Here is a 23,978-nt window from a genome sequence, read left to right as displayed (position 1 = left end):
TGGCAAGTCAGACCACACGTGTGTGCAGAGGCACCATCTGCAGGTTGGCTGACTTGGGGAATGATTTAATTTATGAGCCAAGGGAAAAAAATCTATGTTTTATTTTCCCTGATGACTGGATGAACTCAGTCATATTTGTGTGTGTGTGTGTGTGGGTGTGTGTACATGTGTGTATGAGTGGGCATGCGTGAATGTGCAGGTGTATATGTGTATGTATATGTGTAGGTGCAGACACATATTTTGTGTATATGCATGTATGTGTATATGTAGGTATATGTGTATAAATGTATGTATATCTAAACATGTATACACATGTGTGTGTATATATACACACGTTAGAGCACACACACACTTACATGCATCATGGTCTCTGACAACTGAACCAAATACTGTATGTAGTCTTTCTATGAATCAAATTGAAGTAAACTTTCAGCTTTGTCATCCTGAACAGTGTATCAGAGAACCGTAAATTTACAAAGACACCCATTGTGAAGAGGACTGTTCTAACATTTCGGATGATCAAAATAAGAATTCTTTAGACGAAGAAGAAAAATAAATGACAATTTGCATATCTTCAGCTCCTTTTACTGATTATTATGCACATTTGGGAAATCAGGATACTACTTGTTCTACTGTTCTGTTGTGAAGGTGGAGAACGGAGCATATATCTGGCTATGGTTTTGACCATAATGACAAAGTGGCAATCCATATTTTCACTCTGTTAACATCAAATGATACCTTAGCAGAAAGGGTTTTCCTGGCCACATGTGTAAAACTGCACCACTCCCTAAACCTCTTTTTTGTACCCTTTCCCTCCATTGGGACGTAAGTGCAGTGCAGGCTGGGATTGTCAACCTTCTTCACTATGTATCCTTTGCACCTACAACAGCATCTTGCTTTTAGTGAGACTCAGGAAATCCATGCCAAATAAATGAATCTGATATCTCAGGCTCTAAATTTGATTTGATTCATCTGATTGGCTAAGCAGGTATCTTTTTTTTTTTTTTTTTTTTTTTTTTTTTTTTTTGTGGCAGGGTCTCACTCTGTCACCCAGGCTGAAGTGCAGTGGTGCGATCTCGGCTCACTGCAACCTCCGCCTCCCAGGTTCAAGCGACTCTCCAGCCTCCCGAGTTGCTGGGACAACCAGCACCCACCACCATGCCTGGCTAGTTTTTGTATTTGTGGTAGAGATGGGCTTTCGCCATGTTGGCCAGGCTGGTCTTGAACTCCTGACCTCAAGTGATCCGCCTGGCTCGGCCTCCCAAAGTGCCGAGGCATAAGCCACCGCACCCAGCCAGATATCTCTGTCCTTTTAGTCTTCCTTTCCTAAAAGCAGGCCTTGGCCAAAACAAGAAGGACCTTTCCATAGACTAGGAGACACACACACACACACACACACACACACACACACACACCTACATACGTGCACATACACAGAGAAAGAGAAAACTGTTTAACTGAGTATCTGTGTATGTAATCCCTGAAGACGAGAAAATCGAGCTAAGGAAGATCATTTTCCCATTATCAACCAAAATAGGAGCCATACCCAGGGTGGCGCTTATATTTTCTCGAAATTCATTCTTGCAAAGTCTCATGAGGAAACTAGACTTCCCCACTGCAGCATCCCCAGCAAGCACAATCTTGTAAGCCTTCTGTGAGCTAAAAGATTTAGCGTTGTCATCTACCAGGTCTGTCTGGGGGGAAAAGCCACAGTGAATGATAAAGGTATTGCCAGTTTTCATCCTAATAAGTAACACTGCACAGAAAAGAAGCAGTGTTCATGAACAGGAGTGTCTCAGAGACACCTACCTGGGGGGAGAGTGCTGAGATGGGCTTTCTTGATGAACTAACAATGCTGCCTTCACTAACAGTTCCTTGGGGCTTCCAGTCTGAGATGGAAGCCACATCTTCCAAACCAAATGTCTCTTCATCCCTTATGTCAGGAACCTATTTTTTAAAAAAATGTCAGCAGTTAAGAAACAAAGCCTAAAATGTATATATGATGGATTAAAAAGAAGAAAACTATGCAACTAAATCAACAGTCAATGCTATTAATATTCAGGAATAGAGTGACAGTGAATGGCAATCTATGAGAATTTCTCCCTAACTCTGTGGAGAAAAAAGTATTTTATTAACTATGCTTTATGTTTGTGACCTTTAAAACAGATTCCCATAACAGATAGAAGGTAAATAAGGTGACAGATTTCAATCACGTAGAAGGCCTAGGAGAGCAGTGGTTTCTAGGGCTTACATCTGTGTCTGAAGCATCACCTCCAAAGCTCTCCTGCACCCCGTGTGACCTCTGAAATCCCCTCTGGTGCTTGTATTCCACTTCTGAGTCATACTCATTGGGATCTCTCAAGGTAGACAAGCCGCTGTCGAAGCAGCTTTCAGGCAGGCTGTCAACTTCACAATTTGTCCTCTGCAGAGGATCACAGAGGGCCAGGGAGTCACAGTCCTCGTCCACATAGGAAGAGCGGGATGACCTGGTAATAAAGGGGAAGACCAATTTACCGAGGGCTGGGGATGCTCAAGAACGTACAGGCAATAGACCACATGCTATTAGATGGAATCAAGTAGGCCGATGTTCTCACTTTTGCTAAGAGCCGCAGTGTATTTCATGATTAGGTATTAGGGGACATAAAATGCTCAAAGCAGCATCCGTTCATTCTATGCAGCAATCAGTTAAGATAAAGACCCTTACATCAAACACTCAACAAACAAGGCCATTTAAAAAATCATGTTATTTCCTGATACAAAAAGAATGAGGGTACCTAAGACATAAACACAATCTCAAGTTGTATTTATAAAAATGTATGCAGAACATATGAGCCTTTTTACTCTAAGGTGGTCAGACTATATTCTGAACACTGTGTCCATTTCTGGATAACATCTGTACTTAAAAGGGCTGCTGAGAGCCCAAATGGAAAAGGCAACCACAATGTCAGACTCAAGACCCTCAGATCTGAAAAATAAGATTCGGTGTACTCAACTTAACCCTTAACGGTTTCTCTCTTCAAATACTTGAAGAGCTGATACATGAAGAAGATCACATCCTCTCAGGTTGCACAAGACAAAATAAGATAAGCTTTTCTGGGTGTTATATTTCTAATCAACACGGCAAAAAATGATAGGCAATTAGAAACATCTGATGAAAATGATAAGCAATTAGAAACATTGCTGGAATGTATGATTTGACACATAAGTTTTCTGCCACTAAATGTTGACACAGCGTCTGGAAACACCCTTCTGGGAGATGTTTCATAGGGAGGGTAAAGGCTCGAACTCCTGACTTATATAGATCTTAACATTAGTGAAACTCTGGAGATGTTATAAGTGAGGGAGAAATTCATATCGAACAAGAGAATCAAAAGAAACTGAATACATCCCTGTTTACTTTTGCTTTTCCATTTGATTTCCATAAGAATCTAAGTTTACCAATGATGGTTATGACTTATTTACCACCCACTACACACCATGGGCACCATCCTACCAATATGCTTACATGAATCACTGGAAAGGGAGAATAAGCACAATACATAGGTCTTCAGATATGAGAAACAAGAAGTAGACATGCTTAGATGAGAGGTGAGCTTAATATAATTAAGTATGAGCCATGTAAATCTGAGAAGTCAAAAGTATTTTTATGCCATTAGCAAATGTTTAAAATTAACTAAAAAGATGAGTTAACTTTCTCTCTCTCAATACTGCTTAATTATAAAGTCTTTATTCTGAGTCAAGAATTTTATATCATATTTCAATCTATGCAGCTAGCTAGGTGTGTGCATGTGTGCATGTGAGTGTGTGTTAATATATTGTTAATAGCAATAATAAAATACATTAATATATTTTAATATTTATTGTTAATATGTATTATTAACAATAACACTGAAAATATATTGCTAACATATTATTGCATTATTTATAAAACTCTCCTTCTGAAACTGATTTTAGGTCCATCTGTAAAGTACATAAGAAAACCATTCTAGTTATAATCTACTACAAACTACTTCAGCTCCATGTCTTCACTACTGGTTATGATTTATTTTAAGCCCACTTGTATTTTGACAAGGAGCAAAGAAAACATGAAGTCCCAAATTAAGAATTCACCTGAATAAACATCTAGACTCTAAATTGAAAATATAGGCACACTCAGCATTATGTAATATACCCATATAACGAATCTGTGCATGTACCCCCGAATCTAAAATAAAAGTTGAAAAACTTTTCAAAGTAAAAATAATAAAAATAAAAACACAGGTACAGGTCAAACTTTCTCAAACTCAATTGAACGGCATATCCTTTTCAAAGTCAACCATCTTGCCGCCCTTCAATATTTTCATTATAATTAACTACGTAAAATTACAAAACAAATTAAATTTTTGTTAGAGTTCTTGCAAAAAACAAAGCCAACATAAATTTTAAAGATAAAACCAAATAAAGCTATAAAAACAATATAATTTTATTGTACATCTAATTTGATGTACATGCTTTTATTACATTTTTATATGAGCATCAAAAAGAAAATAAAATGTTAACTTCTTATATCAAAATAATCACCCCCCACACACACACACACCCAGAAAGGGCATGGTGTTGAGGCTATGGTGGTCTCTCATCACAGCTCAAGGAAGTAGGCACATGAGTGCTACATCACTCAAACATGCTGGGGACGCGATGACTTTGTCCCATAGAATATTTTGTTGATGAGCTCTACTCCAGTTCTTATGAGCCTTTCATGATGTCTAATCTTTTCAAAATGAATCACAGGGAAATTTCTGAAATCCTTTTCAGTTGTATAGCTTTCCCCCCAAATTGCTTAGAATCATTTTAAATATTAGTCAAAAATGACATCACACCTACACATTTTAAAAAAATCTATTATTTCTCAATAACAGAATAATCAGCTATCTATAAATCAAGCCATTAGATTTTTTTTATTGAGCAAATCAGTAAACAGTAGAAACAACTTAAACCTGATAGAATTTTCTTGGAAGTGGTCACCAATAAGCCTTCGTAACAGGTCTTCCTAAATGGCAACCTGACTATTTCTAACACCAGGATGTTAGGTACCTTATTTTTGTTACCAAAAGTACCCCAATGAAAAGGGGATAAACATGAAGCTAAAAGTCACAAAGATATAGAGAATTGGAAACTTTATGTTTATGCTTTCACTTCCAATTTCAAATTTTTGACATATTAGAAAATTAACTTTTAACTAGCAACACTGGACATATGTGTATAAACATACACATACACTCGTGTAATCTCTAAGTGATTACTAGGTCTCACGTAATAAAAGGCCTAATATTTCAGTTCATTTGCTTAAATGCAGGGCTAAATTCTAACTTTTGGTAAGCCTCTGCGACTCCTTCAATACAGTAGCTATTTTATAAGGATCTACTAGCCATATTTATATTTGCTTTGAAAGTTTCCCTTTTCTGCAACATAGCTCACATAATATTATGCTGAGCTATTAAATATTTACAGATCATGCCAATAGTTTCAACATTATACACCAGAAATACTGCAGCATCATATACCATAATTCTACTTGCACCCCTGAAACATCTCTTATTGAGTCTAAGAAACAAGACATGATTAGAGATGAGGTAATGGTGAGTATATAAAAAAACAACTCATAACATCTTCAGGAAATAACTTTGCTCTCTGAAACACTTTTAATTTTTACATGATTCATGTTTTAGAAACTTTTAACATCATGGAAAATATAAATTAGTGATCAAAATATATTCTATTATTTTAATTCACCTCCAAGGAAATTTACTTTTCTTTTAACTGTGATCCCGAACTCGAACAAAAAGTGAGGACGTGTTAACATACCTGTCATAGCCTAGAGGTTGAGGGGAATGACCAGTGAATTTGGGACTGCTTCTAGAAATGGTATTCCCTGGTGAGATATTATTTATACGCTGTAAGATAGAAGTAATTATTTGTTAGTTCATGTAATTTTCATGTAAACACTTTACATACACACAGGCACACACAAACCCACTTTTTAAAACTGTATCACACTATTCAAACTTCTAGTATAACTAAAAGTTATATTACACTACCTGAGCAAATGTGAGCAAAAAAGTCAAGGGAAACATTGCGACGAAAATGACTGCTATAGTATGCTCTCCTCCTCATCCTATCTTACGTCCAAACCCTACTGCACATTCCATAAAGGAGTACTGTGGTTCCCCACATTGCCAGGACCGTGAACCACCAACTTCCTTGAACGTGTCTCTTCTTGAACCATAATTTGGCTTAGTGACTGACCCCTCCATATCCCCATATGACCCTGGAATCTCACACATGAAGCTGACTTCCACAAGTGGGATAAGAGGCCTTGTGACAAAGGCAGCCTGGGAGAGGCCCTTACAATTCCAAATGAGCTAAGCTGATTTCTGTAGGAGGGTTTGAAATCCAAGGCTCCCATTCTGAGCATCTCACGGGCATAAAGAATACTCACAAGTCTAAACTCACCCCTCAGACAGAAGCACTTTCTCCCAGCTCTCAACTGGGCAGTATTTTATTTTCACCTCTATGGGATTCTCCTATCTATCTGTGTACATCTTAACTTCCTACTACATGATAAACTCTTTCAGGCCAAAGATTACATTTTACACACCTATCTCTAGATTCCTAGAACATCTATAGAAAGAGTTGGTTAACATCAAGACACTTATTTCTTCAGAGGGGTAGTATACTTTTTAATTTGGAAGAATGCTGCCTCGTTTTATTTTACACAAAGATCTTCTCATTATTATAAGGACTTATGTGACATTCTCCTTTAAGAAATTACATTATTTTCGTGAACACCAAAATACTCCACCACTAGAAAGAATGAAATACAGGATAAAAAACTAAGTGGCATACCAAAGATCTGTTGAACTTGCTGTAACTGTTTTCAAGGGCACTTCTAAGGCCATCATTACTGTCATGTAGCTTCCGGTTAGCTGTTCTGCAGAGTAAAGAAACAAGCAGAAAGAGAGACAGGGAAAGTATCACTGGGGGGTCACTGCCATCACTTTCTTTTCTAGCTGTAACATTCAGAATGTGGAATAGCTTATCACCTTCAGCAACTTTCCACCACTTCCCTTCAAACCTCATAAACTGAGGTAATTCATTACTTAAAGTAGAAGAGCTGAATCGATGACTCCTCTCTCCTTAAAAGTCGCAGGGCCTTGCAGGAGTCACCTGTCTGAGCTGTGGAACTCACTCTTCCTTCAGGCAGCCCCACTGACTGAACAGATTTCATGCAGGTCTTCGAAAGCTCCCTAAATGCCTGAACCTGGCCAGCCAGCTCCCACATGTCAGAGGTCAGGGATGAACGCGGTGTGTTGTATCTGGCCTCATGCTCCTGGCAGCTCCTGCATTCTATGCACGGCCTGGCACTGTTCCACCTGGCACCGTCGTGTAGCAGGTAAACACTTGGGTGATGATCTCAGTCAGATCTGGGTTCAAATCCTAGCTTTTATTTCCATATGACTTAACAGAAGTCATTTAAGCTGTCAGAGCTTCAGCACCCTCTTGTACAGCACAGCTATGATTCCACAGCTCCTACCCCACAGAGTGGCCAACCTTCCCCAGCTTAAGGCTGGTTCACCCTTCGCATCTTAGCTCAATCCTCACTTCCTCCGGAACACTTCCTTGACCTTCTTTGATAGGCCAAAGCTCCCCTTAGGGGACATGTACCTTTCTTTTGCTGCATCTCTCTCGTTTGGCCTTTCATATTTATTTCTATAATTATTGATCCATTTCTCTCTTCTTCTCCTAGACTAGCCCCATAAGGAGAAAGAGATTTTTCACCCACTTCCCACTCTATCCTTTACTCCTGGCATACCTGGCCTGTAAGAAGTACTGACAAATCTGTTGAATGAATGAATGAATAAAATAACTCAAAGGATTACTGAAATACATGAACTCTACAACTGCCACAGGTGAGATTTAATAAGCATTCAAAAATGGTGGGAAAGAAAAAAGGTCAAACCTGACCTGACTTCACTGGCAGGAACTGAAACCAGAAGACAATGCGGCACGGGTGGAAAAGAAAGAAAGGGGAGGGAGAGGGCTAGGTTTTGTGGGGAAGACTCTCAGAGGATGGAACTGCTATAACCTAGTCATAAAGCTGACAGAGTGGGTGTATCTCTACTTGGGGAGAGGAAAAAAAAAAACTAAGAAAAATATGCTTCTAAGTAAACACAACAAACTGAGAAAGAATTGTGGAGGCAGAGCCCTGTGGCCCCACTAATAGGAGAAGCCTGAAAAACTCGCAGTACAGAACTCAGAGAAAGCTGAGTGCTCAGGGCTGTTCCTCTTTATAGACGCATAATAAAGACACACTGGACATATCCCCTGACTTCCCAAGATGTTTAGAGATTTATACTCCATTCCCCACATCTGGATAATTTATTTTGGATTATAAGCATCAGAAAGCTAAGAGGAGATGCCAAGTATACACCCTCAGAAGAAACACACACTGAGCCACAAATGCAGTCCTCAGAACGTGGCAAACTCACGTTCTATGTGTTATGTCTTTTATCAACAAAAAAATAAGTGAAATGTAAACGTAATGAACATTTGATCTGATAACTTACTGGAGTATTTCAATTTGCCTCTCAAGACTATTTCGGTCTTCTGTGTATCCTCGGATTATTTCCAGATCCCTGTAAAATTATATTTTATGTTTGAGTGAGAATTAGGTGTCAAGCCCTGCCTCATCTATACCTACCCTCCCAGACCCTTTTCCACCTTTTTCAAAGACGAGTGTCCTTGGCCACAGTTTTCTACCTTTCCCGTGCTCCTGCTCTGGGCCTCTGTAGCCTCAGCGGCCTGCTCTCCTTCTGCTACTCCACGAACACACTCACATCCTGTGCTTTCTCCTGTGAGGCTCTGCCCCACCTCCGACATCAAAAGCCTAGATTCTCCTCCTCAGCCCATCTCAGCACCCACCAGCTCCTCCATCCCCCCCTTGCTGACCCAGCTCTGTTCTCCATGAGGGCTGAATCTCCTGAGTCCCTTCTCCTTAGGGCGTCTCAGAAACTGTGCCTTCAATCCTCTGAACCTTCCCTGCTCATCCTTATATAATCCCACCTCCATCTATTTTCTCCTTTACTGTGATTCCTCCTCTTTCCCTGTCTCACCCTACTCCTGCCCTCCCTCCTCTCCTTACCTAAACCACAGAGACCCCCAAAGAACCAGGCTTGCTAAGCTCATGCGACACTCACCCTGTGGCAATCCCTCTGTTGTTTTATGATGGAAGCTCTGGCTTCTTCCCCAAACTGCACTCAGAACACCGGCCTCTCCTCCAGCCCCTATCCCACTGAGCACATAAACCTCATCACTAGCTTCCCAAAACGCCCAGGCTATCTTTGGTTCACAATATCATCTGCTCCCTGGATAATAAAACTACACATTTCCTAATTGTCTACAGGAATTTAAGTTCTTTAACCCAAAATTTGGGGGCATTCTATTATAACCTTAAACTAGCTTTTAAATGTCTTAATTTTTTTTAAACTTTTGCTTTTCTATTCAAAATGTCTCCTTCTGCCCTGTGGTCTGACCACCTTTCCCCAAGCCGCATCCTTCCCTATGTTCTGGCCCCTGCTTTGGTTACTGCCTTACCTGGAACATCTCTGAGACTCTCTTTCCCCATCTGTAAAATGGACATAATGAAGGTCCCTGTCTCACTGGATGTTGTGTGCACTGGATCAGTTAATGCCTGTGAAGGACCAGGACAGTGCCTGGCAGGCAGCAGTGCCACCAGCTCTGAGTTGCTGATGGTGCCATCCTGGCTGCCTCTTCCCCCTTTCCCAGCACAGAGCTATCTTTCTACCTAGGCTCACCTCCAGCATCACCTCTTTAATACAGTTCTTCACCTCTTCTGAACTAAAACAAAATCTTTTTTGTGATCACAAAGCAATTAACCCAAACCATGACGACGTTAGTGGCACTGCTTCTGATACTTTTTAGCTCTTCTGTTGTTAAACCCTATAATCTTTTTGCTTTTTTTCCCCCAACTAAATTTGAAATTCTCAAAACACAGAGCCCACATCATATATATATCATATATCATATGTATATATCATATATCATATATATATCATATATATGATATATATATGATGTGGGCTCCGTGTTTTGAGAATTTATATATATTCTCATAACTCCTTATCTAGTTCAGAGACTTGTATGTAGTAAACAATATTTCACTCTTTTCTAAGACCTTATAAGACCTTAATTCCGATTAAAGTTTGCAAACAAACCCAAAAAAAGATATTTTTCCCAAGCGTACATGTCCTAGGGGATACACACATATACACCTATCTATGCATTTTATATTTACCATCCATGTAAAAATATACAAGTCTATGTTCCTTATATATAAATACATGTCTGTGAGTGTATGTATGTGTATTAGGATTTATTGTATTAACACCATACTGCAAAACTAACACACACAAAAATCGACTTGCCTACTTTTCCCTTTCTTATGTTTTATGGCCAGGATTCCTGACTTCAAAGCACTTTAATAAGCACTAACCCTTGACACTGTAGGTACATTCTTTTAGCTCCCAGCTAATTCAAACATTTATTAAGCCCTACGCTAGCCTACGCAGACAATAATTATTCTATTTGCTTTAAAAAATTAAAAACATAAAAAGCACTGGGAAATCTGATACTGAAAATAAAATCCTTAGAAAATAAAGACGATATTAGCAAAGTTACTAACTCTTCATTATTCCATAACTGAGCTGCTTCTTTTGCTCAGATGATCATCTCAATATTCTACTCAAACTAACAAACAAAATGCAAAGTTCATACCTTTCAGTATTCAGACTCTGATCAGCATAATCACTTTTCAAAGCATCTAATTCACTCTGAAGGAAGGCTATGTTTGTCTGTGCTTCTAAAAGCTCTTTCTTAACTTTCTGATTTTCCTGGATAAAAGGAAAAGTGGAGGTCATTAGATTCATATTTTCCTCTGGCTAGGAGAAATGAAGTAGTGTTGTGTCAAAAATCTAAACTCTCAAAGTTGTTCTTCATTTTTCTATGCTTGATATTTGATACCAAACTACAACAGTCAAGGGTTTACCATGATGTATTTCAACACGTTACTGGCAAATTAACTGACACCAACCATTCGAACGTCTGCTTTATTTAATGAGAGCTATAAAATTATTGATAAACATTTTGTGGAATCAATAGTACCTGTAGGTACACTGGCTACTTTTTACAAATAAATTCTATCACTTAATATTTTAAGTTTTGCACTTAAAAATAAACCAGTGTGATCCAAAAATTTCTGTGTTTTCTTAAAATAATATTGGAGACATCCGTTCAAGATGGTGGACGGAGCACATGAATTTGTCTTTTTCCCCTTCCAAAACCTCATTAAAATGAAATGCCAAAGGAAATGAACCAGTAACAGCTAAAAGAATGGAAGAGGGGGCCAGAGCATTCAAGTGACTTAAACGCACTTCTAGAAAATGGAAACTGATGGAAATGTGTTGCCAAAGGGAAGAGAGTGGAGAAATGGAAGTCTAGAGGAAGTGTGTTCAAGGTTTTGACACAGAACCCAGAAGGAGACAAGTGACCAGGCCAAACCCCAGAAAGATGGAACCAGATATGGGGTTGGAAAGAGAGATTAAAACTGTATAGTAAGGCACCCTTCCCACCAAGCCCATCCCCTGTCTTACCCTAGCAAGTAACAGTAGAGAGCCAGAGTGGATTCTAAAGACAAGACAGAGATTATCTTTTTTAAAATTGAGTGGCTCCTGTAAAAAAAGCTAAGGCTTCTCTCTGAATATCCCGGCCCCACTCACGCTGGTACCTGGGGTCCCTTGCCAGCTTCACACACAGAGCTCCTAGGAAGACACTCTTTCGGGAGAGAGGCCTTCAGGTGAGTCGATCTGTTCACACCCCACAGGATCCTACACCAGCTACCTCAAGTAACCAAGCTAGTCCTTCACTTTAAAATATGAACAGATCACCAACCACTGCCAAGTATTTGAAAAAAAAAAATGGTACCGAGAAAGAATTAAATTAATAAATCCCAGAGGAGTCCCAGAAAAGCCTATTTATCTAGACAAACTTAATAAATTGTGAGGGGGAATGTAGACATTCTCAAATATTCAAAAACAGAGAAAATTTCTCTCTCACGTGTTCTTTCTGAAGAAGTTTCTTGAGGATGTGCTACGGCAAAATGAGGATGAAACCCTCTCCTCCCAAAAAATTGCAATATGCAAAATGCTGCAATTCGGTGAAAAGCCCAGTGAAAAGAAATTGCAGAACATATGGGTAGCAAGTTTAAAAAACAGTCCAATAAGAACTGAAATTTTGCCAGGTGCGGTGGCTCACGCCTATAATCCCAGCACTTTGGGAGGCCAAGGTGAGTGATCACGAGGTCAAGAGATCACGACCATCCTGGCCAACGTGGCGAAACCCTGTCTCTATTAAAATTCAAAAAGTTAGCTGGGCGTGGTGGTGCGTGCCTATAGTTCCAGCTACTTGGGAGGCTCAGGCAGGAGAATCACTTGAACATGGGTGATAGAGGTTGCAGTGAGCTGAGATCATGTCACTGCAGTCCAGCCTGGCGACAGAGCGAGACTCCACCTCAAAAAAAAAAAAGAACTGAAATTTTATAGACTCCAAAATTAATATTTTCAAGGAGAAAAACTAAACAAATTTCATGCATTGGAAAGAATAAATAAGTCTTAAGGTATCAGTGATATCATGAAAATAGTAGAGCTTCTTTTTGCAACAAGAAACCCAAGAAAAACAAATAACTCTACAAGAATGTCATTACCCAAATACGAAGCCAACTAAGATGTGGAAAAATCTGGAACTAGGAATTCATTTGACCACGAAGCTGGGAGCCTTCTAAGTGGAACAGAGATAATGAATGGAGAGAAAGAAATGCAAGCCTCATTCATTTCTTAGCTCTGCAGTGAAAATATTTAGAATCATAATAAAGAAAACGCTCTTTATTTGCTTTCAAATTTGGGAGTTAATCTAAAATCAAAATAAATAAAATTTAGTAAAGATAACAGAAGAGATGTAAATGTTATCAATTTTGTTAGTACTAAAAGTAAAGATGTGGCTGGCGTAAGATGGAAAAGCGACAGAAAAGAAAAAAAAAAACTTGGAGGAAGGGGCAAGGCACTAATATCCTCATCACAAAGCATCACATCGTACAGACCAGAGCTGATGTTGGAAGAATACAGGGTTTACCATGTTTTACAAAACTTAAACACTATGTCTTTACTACTTTGTAAGAAAAATAAGTTAAAGCTTTCACAATAACTGGCATATTATTGAGGGAAAAGCCTGCATAAATAATATCTTTGACCAAATGTATTTTAAGGACTTTTTCTAACTATAGCATTAATTTCTCTTTAAGCTGGTCTTCCTGGAACACTGAAATAAGAGCACGATGATGTGGTCTAACAGGAAGTGCATTTCTGAAAGTGAAAAGGTAATTCTTACCATTGATAAATCATAAATTTGTTTTTTCAGTGCAGCCACATCTTCCTTTTGACTTATGTGTTTTGACTGTTCTTCGAGCTGAAAGACCAAATAAAAGTTGTGTGCTTACAAACTCACTTTGAATTGCTTTAAGTTTAGGACTATCCTTGAATATACATATAAGAATTCTAGAAGTCACCAATTTTCAACATTATGTGACTTTATAAATCATTAAACTACATAAAATCCATAAGGATTTGAAATTTTGTTCTAAATAATTTAAACATTTGAAAAAGGGGGTTTGGTTGTGAAATGAACTTTTCTGGAAACAGCTGAAAAGCCCTTTTTGGAAATCATTCAACTATTAAGCAATCCAATTCTTGCTTTTACTCAGTTATGCTACATTGAAATCTGGATCTTTCTATTCTACTTTGTATTATCTGCATTTAACACTTTCCACTCTGTATTACAATTATTTAGAAATGTCTTACCTTCCCTCCTAGAGAGCAAGATTTTTTAAGAGCAGAATTAGTGTCCGATTCACCTATGTGTTCTCTTCATGGTGAGTTCAAGAAATGCTTATTAAATAACTAAAATCAATAAAATCTGAGTATAACATGAAGCTAGAGACACAAACACACTTGATTATATAAATACCTACATTTAAGCTTTGCTTGAGGATTAACTCATTTCTGCATGAGATTTGCTTGCTAGTTGACTCATTTCTATTACAATTACATACTCGTTACGATTACCAGACTAAATTGGTTCCACAGCATTTATAACCTGGAGAACAACAACAACAACAAAATGCCTTTCCTACAAACAGCTTACATCCTCTGGGAATGGTAGGGATCTGCTGGGATTCATTTATGGAATGTTTATGCACTGATCAAAATGGATCCCACATTTCACCAAGTCTAAGTGCTCTGACTCTGGACCTTCTTCACCTTGCCAGATGCTATAAAGGGATAGTGTTTACAAAAATATGACACGACTGTCACAAGGCTGAATATGACTGAGAAGAGCCATTGATTTAAACACGCATTTTGACTTCAGAGAAGAAAAACCATCTGGAAAAAATGAGTTTCTCAGAATCAAGGACACAGTTAGTGGCTATTGTAACAAATTAGTAAACTATAGCCCTTAACGTACTCTCAAATAAACATCTTGCTGTTTTGCATAACAACCACATCAGGCATGCAGGAAGTCTGGTATAAGTGAGAAAGCACAAACTGTGTAGTAAGATGGCTCCATCAGTTATTAGCGGTGTGACTCTGAACAAGTTATTTAACCTCTCTGGAACTCAGTCCTCATCTCTAAAAGTAGGATATTTATTCCCTCCTCAGAGAAAGTTTGAGAATTTGATTTTTTAAATCATGAAAAAGAGCTTAGTGAACTGCAAAGTCAATAAAATATCAGTCATTATGATAGGAAGGACAGTTTATTATTAATTGCATTTTACAGATCAGAAACTAAAAATCAGAAAGATGATCTGAACTGTCCCAGGTGCTTCAGGGAAAAAATGGGTACAGTTTTGACAAGGATTCAGGTCTCCCGACACATGGCCTTTCTTACTGTTCAGACCACTTGGCCCTCAACATTTGCGGCATCTCTTCTTGTAGACGTTCCCTTAGTCTAAAGATTTGGGAAGCCACAGAAATAAGTCAGGGCGCTGACTCAGTGAACTTGTGGTTCTAGCATAAACAGAAGACTGGTCTATTCAATTCTGTAATATAAGCATAGTATGCATGGCCTAATAACTTTTGAAAATTAGATATCAGGTTCAAATTGATGTTAATTTTCTAAGGAGGCTACTGGGGAGAATTCTTAATCATCCCAGAGGTTTACATTGCAATAGTGTATAAAATACAAAATATAGCTAATTGTCACTTAATCTCATCACCATTTTCAGTAATGATTTTTGATATTTTTTTAAGGCAGTGACATAATCATGGCTCACACTGCAGCCTTGCTCTCCCAGCTTCAAGTGATCTTCCCACTTCAGCCTGCTGACTCACTGGGACTACAGGCATGTGCTATCACATGCAGTTAATTTTTTTAATTAATTAATTTATTTATTTTTACAGTGGTGGGATCTCAACTATGTCACCCACGCTGGTCTTGACCTCCTGAGCACAAGCAATCCTCCTGCCTCAGCCTTCCAAAGTGTTAGGATTACAGATATGAGCCACCATGCCCAGCAAGGATGATCCTTCTTTAATTATCCATTTTCATCTTAGCTAACACATTCCCATTAGTTATGGGAAAAACGAAAAACAGATCCAAGAAGTGTGTCTAGTACAGTGCTGGAGCCAGACTGTACCGGCAGGTGAGAGTCTGCTTTAAGCATCTCTTCTCAACCTTAAATTCAGTGATATCAACTTGGTAGCATGAAATCAGCGATGACAGGAGTATTTACACCATGGAAATCGACAAATGATACGCATCCCTCCCCTTCCCTCCACCCTCTACAGAGCCACCTGGTAAACAACGGCCAGATATGACTGAGCCAAACAGAACCTGCTCATTAGAAACCAAATAGAGGAAAAGCCAAAAACAAACTACATTAAAAATAATAATAATAATAATCACATCTTTGCTCACACTTCAACAAGTTCTGCTCTTCTTCAAAAACAGGTGACTCTTGGTGATCAGGGTACCCTCAATCTGAAATTTTCTACTTAGAAGAGCAATATTCATTTCATTTAATAAATATTACCTGAATACTTACCATGCACTTTGCAATAAGCTAGGGATAGGGACACATGGATATTTGACATGACCAAGAAAAACAGTGATGAGGCATGCCATCCACTAGACACGAAGGCCTTGAGTACTAGGCTGGTGAAGACCAAGGAAAGCAAACTGAAGTTTTATGGACAACAGTTGAAGGGATCAGAAAATATTGATCAGATCTATGAAAAAGACAGGTGGCCCCTGGAAAATAAAGAGGAACTCAAGGGGCTCTTAAAAGAAGGTCTTTCAGGCCGGGCGCAGTAATCCCAACACTTTGGGAGGCCAAGGTAGTCAGATCACCTGAGGTCAGGAGTTTGAGACCAGCCTGGCCAATATGGTGAAACCCTGCCTCTACTAAAAATACAAAAATTAGCCAGGCGTGGTGGCATGTGCCAGTAATCCCAGCTACTCAGGAGGCTGAGACAGGAAAATTGTTTGAACCCAGGAGGCAGAGGTTGCAGTGAGCCAAGATCTTGCCACTGCACTCCAGCCTGGTTGACAGAGCAAGACACAGTCTCAAAAAAAAAAAAAAAAAAAAAAAAAAAAAAGAAAGAAAGAAAGAAAAAGGAAAAAAAAAGAAAAGAAAAGAAGGTCTTTCCAAGGAATTCCTTGATTCTGAAATCTGATCTATATGCCACTTCAATAGAATTCCAAATGTTTTTGGTTGTTAACGACTTAGATACACTGAGATGCTGAGGCTGTTCCTATAAGTCCAGCTGCCACACGCCTACCTTTCTTAGCTTTTTAATGGTCACCTGCAGATCTCCTACTTCAGTTTCATACTGACGTCTGAGGTCACTGAGGGCTTCCTCAGCTTTGCGTTTTTCCTAAAGGGAAAAAAAAATACATTGTGTTCATTTAAATAGGTTCACCCTCTTAAACAACCTTCAAAACCCCACAGGTGAGCAACATTTTGTGTCAAATTAAGGCTGACTTCAATTTTCCTACACAGGGAGGGTGAGAAGGGATATCAGAAGGAAATCAACTGACTTCAGAAGTACCGCAATTTTGGAATGGAAACCTACAAAACTGACAGAAGAGCAGAATCCCACAACGTACATACACACCTCACCCAGGAGTGACACCTCTAAGACTATTACTCACATTGTGATAGAGGCCGTAACACACCAATCAATTAATTAATTATTGCTATAATTAGTTAAAAGACATGGCACAGCGAAGGGCTGCTATGCTTACTGGAATCCTATCATGTCATCAGGACTCAAGAAGGCATCCTGGGTGCATCCTTTTCCCTAGAGATGATCCCTTATCTAAATCCCAATCACATCACTGCAAATTGCTATGCAAAGTGCTTCCCTGTGGGCTGGTACTTTTCAGGGGTGTCCCTTCAAGTTCTTCTGGAGCAGAGAATGGCAATAAGGCACCCCAGGAGGTCAGGGGATTGCCATTCAGAAGTTCCCATGGGCTGAAACATCTCTAAATTTCCTTTTCTCTTAATAAATTATATAATTTTATATCTTACATTCAGTATTCAAATAGTTTTATGTTGATAGTCAGTAAAATTCAGTGTACAAATATTCACTTATCACCAACCAATGGTTCTAAGGGACTGGGGACATGGGGACAGAGAGGGGGACAATAAAACTGATGTTCTCATGCATTCTAGTGGAGGAGACAGAAAGACAATTTCAGGAAATGATACAAAAAAAAGAAAGAAAAAACAGGGAGATGTGGCAGGAAGTCAGTCTGCTAGAGGGTAAAGTAGGGCCTCTCTGACGAAGGCTCCCACATCTGAATACCTGCCAGAGGCAGTGTGTCTTACTGCCCGCTCATTGGCTGTGGAGCCTGGGCAAGTTGCCAAACTTATCCATGCCTCCATTTTCTTTTTAACTATTGTAAGGATTAAATTAAATAATCCAAGTTAAATAATCAATATAAATTAAATAATCCATGTAAATTAAATAATCCATGTGAAATGCTTAGCAGAAGAGCAATATCTTCTCTTAAGGTAACTTTTTTTTAAAGCTGACTTCATCCAGCTTTACAGGTGAGGCACCAAGTATTGCCTGCCTCACATGTGGATGAAGACACAGAGGTCTCACAATGAGGTACTAATGAGGCAGCCTTCCTGGCATCAAAATGGACTTGACTGCAAGTCTCTTCATTAGATCCATAGCCACAAACCCAAACATAAACATTTTAGGGTTTAGAAATACTTTATCCAGGCTGGGCGTGGTGACTCACACCTGCAATCCCAGCATTTTGGGAGGCTGAGGCGGGCAGATCATGAGGTCAGAAGATCTAGACCATCCTGGCTTACATGGCGAAACCCCGTCTCTACTAAAAAAAAATACACAAAAATTAGCCGGGCATGGTGGCGGGTGCCTGTAGTCCCAGCTACTGGAGAGGCTGAGGCAGGAGAAAGGCGTGAACCCGGGAGGCAGAGCTTGCAGTGAGCTGAGATCACACCACTGCACTCCAGCCTGGGTGACAGAGCAAGACTCCATCTCAAAAAAAAAAAAAAAAAAAAAGAAAAGAAATATTTTATCAAGAGCTCAATAAAGGAAATGATCACTAGCCTATTTCATTCCAAACCTGCGACAGGTAGATGCTGAGAAATCAGATAAGGGATTGTTACAGTAATGCAGGTGAGGCATGGTAGTAGTTCAGGTCAACTCTTGACAAACTTCCAGTAAACTGGAATGGAGGGAACACGTCCCAACTCATTCTATGAGACCAGAATTTGCCTGATGCCAAAATCATACAAAGGCATTAAAAATACAAACCAATATCTCTTCCGCATATGAATGAAAAAATATTAAGTAAAATTTAGCAAACTGAATTCAACAATCTATAGAAAGGACAGTACATCATCACTAATTATGGCCTATCTCAAGTGCAAGTTTGTTTTAATATTCAAAAATCAATCAATGTAATTTGCCACATTAACATTCTAAAAAAGAAAAAACATGAACATAAGACAGAAAAAGTATTTGAGAAAATTCAACATCCATTCCTTATTAAAACAACAGCAACAATAATATTCAGCAAACTAGGAACAGAAGGGATTCTACTCCACTTATAAAGGCATCTATGAACACTACACCACTAACATCACATTCAATGTTCTCATCTCCTTTATTCTTCTAACCAGTGCAATAAGGCAAGAAAAATAAAAAGCTTCATCCAAATTCGAAAGACAAATAAAACTGTTACTATTAATGTATTTCATAATCATCATCCTAGAAAATCTGACAAAATCTACCAATAAAAAGGCACTGTGTACAAACAATGTAAGCAATGCTACAAAATACAAGACAAATACTCAAAACTCAAATGTATTTCTATACATTCACAATGAACAATTGGAAATTGAAATTTTTAGAAATACTATTTACAGGATCATCAAAATATGACATACTGAGTAAATCTAAGATGTACAAGAGCTGTACAGTGAATAACACAAAACATTGCTAAAAGAAGACATAGATAAATCATATTTTCAATATTGTTAAGATGTCAATTCTACCCATATTTGTCTATGGATACAATGAAGTTCAGTCAAACTCCCTGCAGACTTTGAGTTTTTGTTTGTTTTTTTTAAAAAAAGAAATTGAAAGGCTGATTCTATGGAAATTAAAGCAATTAAAATAGCCAAAACAACTTTTTAAAAAAAGCACAAAGTTGAAGAACTAATACTAGTTGATTTCAAGACTTATTATAAACCAATAGGTATCAAGACATACTATAAACCAATAGGTATCAAGACAATGTAATATTAGCATAACAATAGACAAAGTAATCAATGGAACAGAACACCAAACCCAGAAATAAACCTACATACATAGAATAAACTATTTTGGATAAAGTGCAGAAGCAATTCAGTGGAAAATGGTTACTCTTGTTTAATAAAGGTGTGGGAACAATTGGATATCTATATGCAAAAAACAAATATGAACATTGATCCATATCTTGGCACCAAATACAAAATAGATCCTAAATGTAACCTAAAACAATAAAGCTTATAGAAGAAAACATAGGGGAAAATCTTCGTGAGCTTGGGTTAAAGATTTTTAAAGACCACAAGAAAAGTATGATCCATGAAAAAAATTGGTAAATTACAATTCATCAAAATTAAAACTTTATACTCTTTAAAAGATACTGTTAGGAGAATGAAAAGACAGGTCACTGTGTGGGTGAAAATATTTATAGATCAGGTATGTGATAAAAGACTTGCATTCAGAATATAAAACAACTCTCAAAACATAGTATTTTTTAAAAAACAACAACAACTATATTTTTAATGAGCCGAAGATTTTTAACAAGACACTTCAGCAAAAAAAAAAAAAAAAAAAAAAATTTATACACATGGCAAATGAACCCAAGAAAAGATTCTCCACACAACTGGTCATTAGAGAGATGCAAGTTAAAACCACAATGAGATTCCTCTACACACCAATTAGAATGCTGAAAGAATGGGACTCTCATACACTGCTGATTGAAACATAACTGTAAAACCACTCTGGAAATCAGGTTGGCAGTGTCTTACAAAAATACACAGTCATCTACACAGATGATCAACCCATTCCACTCCAGGAATTTACTCAAGAGGAATAAAAATATATGCCTCTATAAAGACTTGCACATGTATATTCATAGCAGCTTAATTTGCAATAGCCAAAACCTGGAAATAACTCAAAGGTCCTTCAACAGATGAATGGCTAAACACTGTGGTACCCCTACATGATGGAATACTACTCAGCAATGAAAAAGAACAAACTATTGATTACATGGATACGTCTCAAAATAATTATGTTGAGTGGAAGAAGCCAGACAAGAAATAGTATATACTGCATGATTCCATTTCTATACAGTTGTGAAAACTTCAAACTAATCTACAGTGACAGAAAATAGAACAATGATTATCCGGCAAAAAGGGGCAAAGAAAGGAAGAAGAAAGGCTTGTTATGCCTTCAAGGGGCATGAAGAAACTTCTAGGCTGGATAGCTATGCCTACGATCTTGCCTGTGGGAATGGTTTCACAGTGCATACATATGTCCAAACTTCACGTATACTGTACTTCATATGCAGTTTGTTGCATGCCAATTATACCTTCATAAAGCTGTTACAGTTAAAAAAAAAAAAAAAAAAAAAAACTGAAGCAAGGCAATATATGCTATATATGCCATAGGAGTCCAGGTCAGGAAAAGGTGAATGCGGCTAGAGGAGCAGGGGAGGGCATCAAGAAGAAAGTGAGGGTTCCTCTGAGCTTTGCAGAATTTGGGAAGGAGGAAAGGATTGAGGAGATAATCATCAAGGCAAAGAAAACAGCTGGAGACAAAGCAGAGTCAGGCACAGCAAGGCCACTGGGCCAGAGCTGGGGGTGAAGAACCCTGGAGGGCTGAGGGGAGCCATGTGGAATGGAAGGAAATGAGGGAAAATCTTAGACTGGCCTGGGCATGTTATTCCAGAGAAGCTATCTTTAGAAAGGTGTGAGGTGGACACTGGGATGGACAGGCAAACAAGTTTCCTCACAGTGCCAAAGCTGCTCAGCTGGCAGTGAGGTCCTGGACTGGCGTGCTGAGGTGTGGTGACCATGTGTATACGGTGTCTTACAGGCCACGTGTGTCATTGCTGTGGAATAGAGAAATGATGCCATAGATGCATGGGTTTGCCACCTCCGGACTGAAGCCAAGGAAACTAACGATGTTGTAATTAACAAAACATGAAGTTCTAAAAGGTGGGGGCCATGGTAATATCCTCATTACCAGCGACAAATTTGAGAGGCATTTATCTAGAAGAAGCAGTAAGATATGACGACAGAATAACACATGTGCTTGATATGTGTTTGATGAATGAATGAGTGCACAGATTAAACACAGCAGATGGAGAAAGAAAAAAGGCAGCAAAACGATTTTACTCTTTCCTTTTTACCAAAAGGAAAGTGCTAGCAGAAGGGGTGATCCATTGCTCTGAAGCTGGACCATGAATCTTGAACCATTTATCTGGTTGAATATGACGTCCAGCTTCTTATTAAACTTTGTATAAGGAGACAAAGACACCCCAGGGCACACATGCAGTAAAGCCATTTAAGGTGAAGAATCTAAAAGGAATCAAGAATACACAGAGCCACAGGAAAGAGCAGGACAGTAACAACCAGGGTGCAGCCACCACATTGCAGGTACTGTGGTGGGCACTTCATATAGATCATCATGTTTAACTCCTGTGAAGGCAGGTAGGTTGCATTATCCCATTTTAGAGATGGAATAACAAAGGCTCAGAGGTTGGGTTATTTTCCCAATGTCACCGGGATACGATCAGGGCCAGGATGCAAACTGAGGTCTCCCAGATGCCAACGTTCAGGCCACTTGCACATTATTTTGCTGCCATTCAGTGTTAACAGGGTGAATGAATAAACGAAAGTGACATTTTTAACCTGGAATTGTCTATTTTCTGTTTTCAACAAACATTAATCACCCGAAAATATAAGAAAAATTCTTTCTTCATGGAAATCACTGAAGGTAACATATCACTTTCAACTTTAAATGGTTCCTATAACGCTGAATAAAGGCATACAGTCAACCCTTCATATCCACAGGTTCTGCATCTGCGAATTCAACCACTAAAGATTGAAAATATTTTAAGCAGTAAAAGTGATGCGGATAAAAATACGGTATAACAGCTCTTTACAAAGCATTTACATTGTGTTAACACTAGGTATTGTAAGTAATCCAGAGATAATTTAAAGTATACTGGAGGATATGTGTAGGTTGTATGTAAATATGCATTATTTGTATAAAAACTTAAGCATGCAGATTTGGGTATGCAAGGTTGCGGGGGAGTCCTGGAACTAATCTCTTCGGGTACCAAGTGATGACTGTATTCTGTTATAAACCACCAAAGTTTGAAGACAGAATTTTAATTTCACTCTAATCTAGATTTAAAGTGGGCAGCGGGTGTGGGCAGTGACACAAGTATGGAAAGTCAAGTCACCTTCTCTACGAAGGCTGCCTCTGCCTTCTCCCAAGGCTTTGTCTCTGATGTTACCCCTTCAAAGAGGCCTCTAGCCGCCAACCTAAGCAACCTCCTCTTCCAGTCACTATCACACATTATTTCTTTACTGCACTTGTCACTATCTGAACTTATTTGCTTTACTTTTTTATTTGATTATATCTATTTCTTCTTACCCCATCCCCAAAAAACACCACCAGTAAAAATTCCTTTGCTGGGAGGATCTGTGGGAAGCTGGACTTGCTGTACCCATGCATGATACCCAGAATACTGTCTGGGCCCTCTCCATAGAAAGCACCTCATAAAGATCTGCTGGAATGAATGGCCAACCCAGAAACTCACGTCTTTCCGTGTCTTATATTCTGCAGCCTGAATCCTCTGATCCATTTCCTCTTCCAACTCACTCAGCTGCAAAGCTGCCTTGTCCTGGGCTCTGAAATTCAAAAGGATGCACACCTTTTCATTACACTCTTGAACTTGAAACATGAAGAGAAACTTCAGACTCATCTATGTGAAGCCCTATATATTACAGATGAAGAGAAACACACCATTCAAAATGATATTCCCCATTCCATCTACGTAACAAAATGAGATTGGCAATTTGACCATTTTGGTGTAAAATCATTTTAAAACTAGATACGGTCATGCATTCCTTAACAACTAGCTTACATTCTGAGAAATGTGTCTTTTGGAGATTTTTGTCATTGTGCAAGCATCATAGAGTATTCACACCAACCTAGCTGCTACAGCCTACTTCACACCTAGGCTGTACGGTATAGCACATTGCTCCT

General features: G+C 38.7%; 1 protein-coding gene across 1 annotated transcript in view; it reads right to left on the bottom strand.

Moving 5' to 3' along the window:
• RASEF (RAS and EF-hand domain containing) overlaps window positions 1–23,978 on the bottom strand; it is an 83,414-nt gene that overhangs the window by 18,972 nt on the left and 40,464 nt on the right. The window contains exons 3-12 of the mRNA XM_007969583.3: window positions 23,530–23,620; window positions 16,947–17,042; window positions 13,498–13,575; window positions 10,834–10,949; window positions 8,607–8,675; window positions 6,886–6,970; window positions 5,845–5,933; window positions 2,252–2,486; window positions 1,810–1,947; window positions 1,547–1,694 (exon numbers count right to left, since the gene is read on the bottom strand). Coding sequence (XP_007967774.3) covers window positions 1,547–1,694; window positions 1,810–1,947; window positions 2,252–2,486; window positions 5,845–5,933; window positions 6,886–6,970; window positions 8,607–8,675; window positions 10,834–10,949; window positions 13,498–13,575; window positions 16,947–17,042; window positions 23,530–23,620 — 1,145 coding nt within the window. The remainder of the gene's footprint in view (window positions 1–1,546; window positions 1,695–1,809; window positions 1,948–2,251; window positions 2,487–5,844; window positions 5,934–6,885; window positions 6,971–8,606; window positions 8,676–10,833; window positions 10,950–13,497; window positions 13,576–16,946; window positions 17,043–23,529; window positions 23,621–23,978) is intronic.

This window comes from Chlorocebus sabaeus, chromosome 12 (assembly GCF_047675955.1).
Source record: "Chlorocebus sabaeus isolate Y175 chromosome 12, mChlSab1.0.hap1, whole genome shotgun sequence".
Taxonomy (NCBI): Eukaryota; Metazoa; Chordata; class Mammalia; order Primates; family Cercopithecidae; genus Chlorocebus; species Chlorocebus sabaeus.
Note: the sequence above shows the minus strand (reverse complement) of the source record. Positions and strands in the feature narration are given on the sequence as shown.